General features: G+C 42.1%; 1 protein-coding gene across 1 annotated transcript; it reads right to left on the bottom strand.

Annotated features, from left to right (window-relative positions):
- Positions 1-102: 102 nt before the first annotated feature.
- Positions 103-9,568, bottom strand: LOC147226356 (adapter molecule crk-like). Its single transcript, XM_086160887.1, has 3 exons — positions 8,840-9,568; positions 5,740-6,341; positions 103-3,561 (listed from the first exon to the last, which is right to left on the bottom strand). Exons 1-3 carry the CDS (start codon positions 9,057-9,059, stop codon positions 3,427-3,429), a joined length of 957 nt encoding a protein of 318 aa, XP_086017013.1. The 5' UTR covers positions 9,060-9,568; the 3' UTR covers positions 103-3,426.
- Between the last annotated feature and the right edge of the window lie 978 nt (positions 9,569-10,546).

The following is a 10,546-nucleotide window of genomic DNA, read 5'->3' as shown; positions in this document are numbered from 1 at the left end:
AGTACAAGATAAGTGTATAGATGATGAATGAATGAATGAATGAAAAAACAGAAAAACTATCACTTTTCTTTACGGCATAACAAAACAAATCTTGAGACTTGAACATAATGATGTATTTATTCATATATAGAGATTTACATATACAGGCCCACATGAGCCCCCGAAGTGGCTCTTATTTTTAAATATATCACGGTATTAAAAATATGGCATTAATATAGAGTACAAAAAATAATTTCCTTAGATTGGAGTCTTTAAAAAAAAAAGAAAAAGAAAATTTAAGCAGACAATGGCAAACTTTTGGAAAAACAATGTAAACTCAACACATATGGGGCCGGAGACAGTTTTTCAAAACAAGGCATTAACGCTGAAACATTGACGTCATCTTTTTGGATTTTTTCATCAACCTCAAACAGTGAAAAGAAAAAAAAACACAATTGGATCTAATAAGTTGCAGGTCAAGTTTGAACATCTTTAACATCACAACAAATCAAATACCAGTATAATCAACATGAGTGAAGCTGATGACCTTTCACCCACGCCAAAACAGCCAGTTTACTCCAATTCTCAAATGACAGTACAATGAACCCCAGACGCCATCTTGGTGCCCCCCAATGCCACTGTTCTATTTTTCACTTCCAGATTCAACGATATCAAGTTTTTTCAAGGGCCAAAAGAAGGGCATCTGTCGCTAAGTGGCTAACATCAGGACTGGCTAGCGCACTGTGCCTGAGGTACGTTTGCTGTCAGTGGAATGAAGTCAAACTCCTCTGGCTGCTTTTAGGCCTCTGGGGTTTTCACATTAGTGAGGCTACTTGTGAAGGAAAAGCATTTTCATTAGTTTGTTTTTTTCACTCGATGCTTTATTTACAACAGAGAATAGGGTCTTGGTGTGGAAAAATTGAGATTTCAATTGTAAAGTTCAAGACCAGTTTTAACAAGTCTTTCTCAGATTTCCTTTATTATGTCGAACTTAAAGTGATTATTTTTTTTCTTAAGAGGGGAAATTCCCAAAGAGTAGCCTGTAGCTGGATTTTTTTATTGAATACATCCCATTACTGGACTTTCTTCTTTCAAAACTCCAATTTTCTTACAAATTTTATCACTTTCTTCTGGTAAGGTTGCAAATTTCCCTTGCAACTGCGATAAGAGAACCGGAACATGCTCTGATGAAATTAAAAGAAATTATGACTCACACTATTGCTACGAATTTGCATTAAAGGTGCAACTTGTAAAAAAATACAACTTTACTCTCCCCCCCAAAAAAATTACAACTTTATTCTGGAAAATGATTTACACAGGCTTTCCCCCCCCCTCCCCCTGCTCTAATACTCTGCCGTATGGAATAAAGTTTACACTGTGTCACCGTACAGTCCTTGCGAAATCTACCAAGTTGTTTGTGAAGTGAAGCACATGTAGGATTTTTCATGCATAGACAGTGTTACTTGTCAGGCTCCGGGGACTCTGTCGGGATTTTGGATTAGAACGCATGCGAGGTCGCTTCGGATGCCACTTTGGCCGAAACTCATTCGCTGTCATTGGTCTTAAAGACCTGTGACTTCCTGCTGGAAGCTCGTCTGGCTGCGAGGTAGAGAGGAGGTAAAGCGTCAAGTCCTCTGAGGCATCCTCGCGTACTCCTGTCGGCCAGCCTCACGGAACGAGAAGGGCAAGGAATCAACTGGCTGTATTTGATCAGGATGAATGAAAAAAAAAAAAATTAATAAAAAAATTACCACAGTTATATACCACAGGGTATATCGGCAGCAACAACATTTTTCTGGTAGTTTTTTTAATTTGTGTTGAAATCGTAAATACAGACCAAGACAAATCTCTTAATCTAGTTTTTATCATTGGCCAAATCAGAGTTCCAGAAGAGGATGTGATCGATTGACAGATGTTGCCAGAGAAAATTGTGAGACCCAATCGGTTAACAGCGTTCCGGCACCGTTGGCGAAGATGAGCTTGTTGTAGGCTTAGTGATTTTTTTTAGGCCCACTGGAAGACAAGATGTTGGTATTCACTAGTGTCTTGAAAAAAAAAAAAGGTGAAATAAAGACATATACAAAAAGGTAAACCAACACAAGGTGGGAAAAACCAGTCTTTAGCACTTGTGTGTGTGTGTGTTTTGAGCGAATCATAGTATTTTCCACCTTTACAAAAAACAAAAAAAAAAAAGTCTTGGTTTGTAGTGTGTGATGAAGAAGTCATCTTTCTCTGACAGAGAAAAAGTCTTTTGTTTCATTTTGCTCTCGAAAAATTCACAGTCTCGCGTGACAAGAGCTCACCGGTCGTGGTTCGAGGATAGAGTTCTCCGTCTCTTGTGTGCAATGTTTTTCCCTTCTGTTAAGACTGAACGTGGGAGGGGGGGATTGGGGGAGGAGGCTCCTGTGCTGGAGATTCAATACTGGGCCGGAGGTGGAAACTGATATCGCTTCCTAACGATACAGTTTGGATTTGATCAACCCGTAATGCTTCTTTGTTCATTCGTCTATTTTTGTCCGATCAGGATGCGAAGAGGAGATTATCTTTGGAGGCCTGGTTCAGAACCTCAATTCCTCCCTCGAGTTGCATTCGCGCCGGACACCTGGTGATGGAACTACATTTTTTCTGACAGCGACATTAAAATAAGTAAATACCCAACAGCTTTAACAAAAAACAAAAACAAATGGACTTCAATATTGATGTATCCTTGGATTTCGGTTGAGTGTTTGAACAAAAACACCAAAAGCGTTATCCCTTCATAATGGATAATTTGATCCTACTTTTTAAAACATATTTTGAGCTAATTTTAAGAATTCTTTTTCTGACTTTGGTGGATGTTTTTCTTTCGGCAATTTCTCTTAAATTTAGCAACATTTCATTCTCATTCACAAAATGGGCGGCCTCTTGCATCATAACCTTTTGACTGATTTATAAAAAAATAAAAATAAATGCAGGAAAAGGCACCACAGCTCCCTCGAGCTCCTCCAAACACTGCAGGTGTGAAAGTAAGCGAGAAACATTTTCCGGTAGAATAAACGCTGGACTGAAAACCGAACCACTTCCTCGCGTTGTTTTTTTATTTCGATCTGATGCGTGAGGACACGAGACCAGAGGTCCTGTTAAAAATGTGAAAATCAATAAATATTGAACCGATAACTGGTCTCTGTCCTCCGGGATGGAAGTGAACGCTAACGTGGCTGCGGTCCAACAGGAAGCCCACTTGGATTAAAACAAAAAAACAAAAAAACAAAAAAAAACGCTCGCAGTCCGACCTCGCTGTAAACTCCACTCGTGGGCTGACACGCCTCGGGGGCGACCGGTGATTCAGGTTCATAAACTGGGTGTGCTTCCATGAGTCTGTTTGTTCAGACAGGGATTAAAAAAAATTAGAGGGAAAAAAGGGTAGGTTGGGGGGAGGAATCGACAACGAGCCGCTTTTTGTGCGTCTCAGCTCTCGTCGTCTGGATGCTGCTGTTCCAAGAGTCGTACGTGGGTGAAGGGGAAGTGGCCTCGCTTGCCTTTGCACTCACCCTCCCATTGGCCGTTCACGTTGATCTTTGTCACCTTCACCATGTCCCCCACCTGTCCCGTCACACAGATACAGAGTACACAAAGTTAGTGATGCAAATACAACACACACTGCCAGAAGAAAAAGAAAGAAAAGGCAGGTTATTGTCTGACTGACAGGCTTTCTGGGGCGCGGGGGGCACTGATTGAGTGACCCATTTTCAGCAGTAGAACTTCTGCATCCGGCAATGCTTTTAATATGAGACACAGCTCACTGTCAATCAAATCTTTTCAGTTATTTTCTTTTTTGACATGATGTTGCTGAGAAAATTCACTAAATTTTTCAAATTAGCAGGGGAGACATCACCAGCGAAGTGACAGGAGGCGCAAAAACAAGCAATCATTTGAAAATCTGGGAGATGTCGTCAGGAAGATGACCGACTTTTGTCGGGACCCAAATGTAATAAAACTGCGCAAGAACCGTCCCAGAATTGTCCTGAATTTTTTTGAGGAATTCACCTCAAAAAAAAGGAGGTGCAATGGATCTGCTGATGGAGACGCCTGGAGACATCTGATCTGTGATAAACATGGAGTGTTCCATGAGCAGACCTGTCACATCAAGTTGGCTTGTCTTTTTTGCACTTGAAAACAACCCGCTAAATGACAAAGATGGAATTTAAGCTAGGGTCGTCTCAAACGCAGCCCCCTACTGCCAAGTCTCTAGTTTCGTTACGTCCCAGCGGCGTGATCGTACATTCTGCTTTAACAAAGCCTGGGGCTGAGGAAAACAAACCCAGTCAAAACATGGCTCACGTCAGCGCTTATCTTTTTATTTAAACGTCTTTAACCCTTTGAAAAGGATGGAGGGGCAGTTATCAAATTTTTTCAAAGCTGCAGAGGAGAATTTATTGCATTTGAGCCGTGGAGTCTGTGTGGACACGCAGCGCTGAAACTGGACGTGATGTTTCACTAAAGCTGACGGTAAAAGCTTGTGTACTACTGTAACACTCCTATGTGAAGTGTTCGAAACGGCTTCGGTTTTTGGAATCCTGGGGCACCTGACTGTGCAACCTGTAGATATTTGGACGTGGTAGATACAGAGTTCTTGGGTGGTCACAGTGTATGTGTGTGTGTGAGAACATTTATTATACCAAGGCGGGACCAAGAGCCCCATCGATGTGAATCCATCGGGTCACAGTGAGGACACTGTTGGCTCATCTCATCTGCCCCCCGTCTGTATTAACCCCTGTGACTGTTTGCATTTTGTTTACTATTCCTAGCCCCTTGGCTGCTGCGGGACAAACGGTCCCGTCTTGTCCCCATCAGACTCCGCCGGCAATAGAGTACAATGAGATGTTCCCGTCCCTCCGCTGGACCACAATGTACAGATTGTTGACTTAATAAAGGGCCGTGGGCTCGTCTGTCTCTATAGAGCCGTCTCCCATGTGAGTGTCTTCGTGTGTGCTGTCAGCCTGCATTTGTAAAGACACTTTGTGTGTCTGTTCACGCGCATGAGTGAGCCATTAACAGTCGGGACCCGCCGCTCGGTCTCGGCAAAGACCGGGAAGGGGGGGGGGGGGGGGGAATTGGGTTACAACTGGGAAAAAAAAAGTAAAATTATTGAGTAAATTTTTCCTTTCCTTTTTAAATTCCAGTTCAAAAAGTTACCTCAGACCCATTGGTTCTGAACAAAGAGTGATTTTGCCCCAGATTTATGTGGCGCAACAGAAGCATCTCTTTCACTCCCATCTGGTCCCTCTCGAGGACCTGGTAGAAAACTTGAAAATTGTAATCTTACTGTAATCTTGATAATCACGCTTTTTTTTTTACCAATTTGTTCTATGTTTAAACAACTTCAGTGATTTTATTCTCTCTTCAAACTGAGTAAAAGATGAAATCACGGGACTTGAAGCTTTTGTCCTTTGAGCAGGATCCAAATCTATTCTAAGCTCAGGCTATATTTCTCTTGTTTTCTTGCCTCTTTACAACGGTAAATGTCAGATCTCAGCCGCCAAACTTAATCTCAAGCAGGTGATTTCCTGTACTATTATTTCCAAATACTGTAGGATTTGAGAACAGCCCCCACTGCTAAACCAGGAGAAACATGGCTGCAGCTATGCACCGGTTAGCATGCTAAGGAACAGAACAGGCTCCAATGGGGTCTGTGTTTCTGCCATGTTGCGCTCTGAGTGCACGGCATACCAGCACACAGGAGCTGCCTGCATTGACTTGTCGCTGGACGGGGGTTCGTACCTCGAGAGCGAGCGCTGTCTTGTCGTAAGCGTTAGGGACCCTCTTCTGGATGGCTCGGGCATAGACCGGCCCGTTCTGTAAGTTGGGCAGGTGTGTGTTAACCACAGGCTGGGCGTACTGGCCCGGGTCCCCCAGGGGGTTAGCCTGATGGGCTCCGGTTCCATCCTGGTTGCCGGGCGGTCCCCCGGCAAGAACTCCTGGTGTTCCACCTGCCACAGGGGCACCCGGGCCGGTGCCTGTGGGTGAGGCGGGCCGGTACTTTTCAACGTAAGGGACAGGGATCATCCCCGCCCGGCCCTCCTGGTTGGCGGCATTCCACCACTGCTCCTCGGGCTTCTCCAACACTCGCAGAATGTCGCCCTTATGGAACGGCAGGTCCTCCTCGTCGTTGCCCTGGAAATCGAACAGCGCCCGGACAAACTCGGGCTCCTCCGACTGCTGCGGGGCGACGGCTGAGGCACTGACGAAGCCCGTGTGCTTAGCCTTGCTGATGGGCTCAATGAGGGTGGTCGTGTCCAAGTAGTGGATCTTGTAGAACTCCAGCAGGACAGGAAGCGCTTCAAATTCCTGGTCCCCGATCCGAAACCGAGGAGGAGCCATACCTGGTGGGGTTGGGGGCGAAGATTTGCAAAACATAAACTTATCAGATGATAATGCTCTTGCCTTCATTTGATATAATATCATTAATTTCCTTTGAAACATCAAGAATTGTGGAAACTCAATTTGACCAGAAACTTTCCTCTGCAGATACCTTTTTTTGCAATCACTCTATGGTTTTTACAGCTAGGGAGTACATCTCATTTCATCACATAAGAACCACCAGAAAGTCACAACTTCATATATGAAAACTATCTTTTGGAGTGTTAACATTTTGTTTAAGCACTTCTATGAATTTCAGGTTGCTAGCTCTGATTAAACCTCACCTCGTAATGGGTCAATAATCGCTTCAGGTTATTTTCTGCCTTTTTTAAGCCATGTGTTCTTACGTTCAGGTGATCTCCTGCTCACTGAGGGCATTTCTGGCCAATTTTCACCTCTTGTAACTTCCTTGCTCTTTTACAATTTAATTTCTTGAGAAAAAGAAAAAAAATCAAGCAATTACAAGATAATTTTCAGGTAAATTCGTCATCACCTTCAAATTTTTGTATTTTGGTTTACATTTCTTGCAGGCCATTTCAGGCCACGTTAGATGTGCAATCTAACAACTAATTCTTTATTTCATTTCAAGGGTTTTTTTGAGGTGAGGTTAAAGCAAGGTTGGTACGTATGTATGTACGTATGTATTTGTTGTTTTTACATAGTGTATTTGATATTCTTACATGGTGTATTTTTCTGTTTTATAAAGCGTATTCTTAAGTCTACAACTAATATCCCACAGGTAAAGTATCAGGTAAAGTCTTGCTGTCCTGGTAAGGGATATTCTATGGTGATTTAGATCAGTAAATCATTGCTGATTCTGCAGGGATTTTTTTCTAAAACATCCAATTAATGTCTTGAAATTCTGTTGAATTTCAATTTGTCATTTTGAGTTTATATTACATGCTTTCATGCATTTTCTCCACTGGGCACCACTCTCCCAGAGGTCGGGTTCGCTTTCGTATTAATGTTCACACTTTTTTTTGTTTGTTTTTTTTGTTACACAAGATACCATGACACATTTTTTTGTGTTTGTTGATATGAAAAAGGCCAGAGACACTGAAAATGACAAAATGAGGGAAAGACCAGGAATTGTGTAACAGCTCGGTAGTAGAGCCACGAGCAGGACTATGTGAGCTGCAGGCAGGATAACACATTCCAGACACGCCAATCTGACCAGTCATCCCCCAGTTAGTGACAGCCGAGCCTGTCCATTCAATCCTTGCAGCAGCAGCAGCAGCTCACCTCTCTACCTGCTGCCTATACATGGACAAAAGACAGCCTCAGCCGACCATCAGGGGAAAAACACGAGGGGTATATTACGTCTCACTGGTTGCCGATCACTGTCTTGGCAAACGGAAGTCAAGCCAAACTCTATTTTAAAAAAAGAAACATTTAATCTCAACCCCTAGCTTGCTAAGAGACACATAAAAATTGCGGATTTTGCGGTTGTCATCAATTCAGCAAAGACACATTAGCTAAATTAATATAGCAAATATTTCTCAGAGTCTTCGTTTAGCATTTAGCTGACAGATAAGGAATAAAGACAGAATCCTTGAAATGTCAAGATAGAAACACTACATTTATAGGTTGTATTTTTGTTGAAGTGGCCGGATAGGTGTGCTGTAGAGGCATCACAAATAAATGAAAATATTGAAATTGATTTTCATTAATAACGGAAAGCACTGAAAACACTTTGGCAGTTGTGATCAAGAGAAGTCAAACTGCAAGTAAAATTACACTTTATCTGAGAATCCCATAGGCAGACTTGGCTTAGAGTGTGTGTGGGGATGGGGTGCAAACACCTGGAAATCCAGGATTAAGAAGGAAACCGGGATTTGGCGAGATGATGGTAAACTTAAGGTAACAAGCGAGTTAGTAACACGTGAGCCGGACAACCGATACCATTATAAATGATCGATTATTGAAAATTGATTGTGCAATCTCAGACGGAAGAGGCACACCGAACTAGACTTTGCTGAGCTGAATAAGAGAAATGCAACTTCTAAATTCGATTTATGGATCCAGTAGCGGTATCTGACGGAAAACTTTAAAACTGCCATTTCTTTTTTTAATGTTACATAGCGGATTGGCTGCAGTTTGGAATGCATAGTTAATGGTGGGCGGCGTGACCCACCAAGAAAACCTCTGCTTTATATTGGTGAGAGAAGAATATTGTGATTTATGTGAGCCGATTGAGTAACGATAAGACATAAATAATAAGAGTACCTTGAAAACGTCGATGCGGCCGGGTATACTTGAACACGCGGTGAAAACGAGTAAAATTAGAGAGCCCGCTATGGAAGTTCGGTGGATAGAACTAAACGTGGGGCGTAACAGTGCTAAGGTGTTAGCTTGAATTTGAAAGATGTGAGTTAAATATTGTGGTGGGAAAGGAGCAACAATGATTTATTAAGGTCAACAAGGGGCCGAAATCAGCAGGTTCTCAATATATTAACATTACCTGGGGTGGACTGTCGGTTGTTACTGATGCTGTTGATTATATAATGGGACACTTTGGAGTTCTCAGAGACGGACAGCACGTAGTCACCGGGGCTGGTGATCGAGTCCCTCACCAGGAACACGCCGTGCCTCTGCCCCTGTAAGAGAGAAACGGCTTCCTGGCGGCTCAGCCTCCCCCAGTACCAGCTCGAACGGTCTTCGGCTTCAAAATTTGCGGCCATGGTTGCAAAAGAAAAATTAAAAAATAAATAAAAATCCCGCCCGAGGCTTGAGGCCTTTCCTCTTCGCCTCTCCCTATCCGCAACTCATACAAAAACTTTGGTTCGGTATCGCTCCTCCAGCGAAAAAAAACAAAAAACAAAGGACCCCGCTCCGAAAAGCACAGACGCAGAAGGGCTTCTTCGGGTAACGTCAAAGCTGCTAATTCGTCTGTAACGGTAAATTTAAAACCCACTGCTGGAATGTTTGGACGTTAAAATGGCAAAATATTCCCAACTAATGAGCAACAAGAAACTCCTGGATGGAAATGGCGGATCTGGGGAAAAGTTGACCTCATCTACCGGAAAGGGATGCCTGGTCAATGGGAAGGTGCGGCGTTCAAGGTCGCTAGAAAACGTAGTAAATTACACATTTCGGGATTAATGCATGTCATGGAAGTTATTTTTAAATTTTCCAGATCTTTTTCAAGAGAATCATGACATCATTGCCAAACTTTATTCTTAAATTTCTTGCTCATAATCAGGGAAATTAAAGTAATCAGTAAAATTCTCTCGTTTTGTTTTAGTACCAAATTTTAAATTATCCCCAAGTCATTCATTCATCGGAGGGCAGGGAAAACACACATATATATGTGTGTATATAAATAGATATGTGTGTATCTATATCTATATCAATAGATAGATAGATAGATAGATAGATAGATAGATAGATAGATAGATAGATAGATATTTTTAAAATACAAAAATCTAAAAAAACACAAAAATATACAAACTATCCATTATATGTCAAGAGATCAAAAAATAGCACAGTCGGAACAAAGATAGCAAGATGTCACGATTACTTGGAAAAAAGCAAATGGATGTGAATAAATAATTATTAGATAAAATGCTGTATTTTGGGCGGCATTTGGGCGGTTCTGCGTCACAGCAACAAGGATCCTGGTTCGATTCCAACAGTGGCCCTTTCTGTGGGGAGTCTCTCCTAAATTGCCTGGATGTGTGAATGTCTCAATATCATGAAGCCACAAAGTCATAGACTATTCAGCTCAATTGCCTATTGATGGATAAATAAAAGTAGCTGCTGTTAAAGATGTGAATAGTGTTATAAATGAAACACTTCTTTTGAATAGTGCTCATATTCGAATGCAGGAGAAGCAGCACTGATAATAACTTAAAGAATGCATGAATATATAAACGAATTAATGCTATGACTGGTCCATAATTGTATCAAAAAAGGAAAAAAAAAAGCAACTTGGTTTTATCTGTGGGTCCAGACTTGGGAGGTTAATAACCTCCCACTTATTGGACCACGAGCTGTAATACATCCCCTCTACCAACAGATGACAGTGTGAGTTAATTCCACCTTGAGTTGAGCTCGAAGGAGTTGAATTCCTGGTCTTTGCTTTCCCCTGCAGCAAAACTGTTGGTCTCAAATCACAAAGATGTATTTTCTCTGCAGTCTCTTTACTCTGTCTGCACCTAATTTGAAC

The sequence above is a fragment of the Fistularia commersonii genome, chromosome 15 (genome assembly GCF_037954325.1).
Source record: "Fistularia commersonii isolate RoL2024-O1a breed Wild chromosome 15, RoL_Fcom_v1.0, whole genome shotgun sequence".
NCBI lineage: Eukaryota > Metazoa > Chordata > Actinopteri > Syngnathiformes > Fistulariidae > Fistularia > Fistularia commersonii.
Note: the sequence above shows the minus strand (reverse complement) of the source record. Positions and strands in the feature narration are given on the sequence as shown.

What these genes read in the sequence shown, in the direction of transcription:
- LOC147226356 (XM_086160887.1), bottom strand. Translation starts at nt 9,059, where the DNA reads ATGGCCGCAAATTTTGAAGCCGAAGACCGTTCGAGCTGGTACTGGGGG. An exon ending in CAACCGACAGTCCACCCCAG is followed by an intron (nt 6,342 to 8,839) that starts GTAATGTTAATA and finishes CAACCCCACCAG; the next exon opens with GTATGGCTCCTCCTCGGTTT. An exon ending in AGACAGCGCTCGCTCTCGAG is followed by an intron (nt 3,562 to 5,739) that starts GTACGAACCCCC and finishes GTGACGGGACAG; the next exon opens with GTGGGGGACATGGTGAAGGT.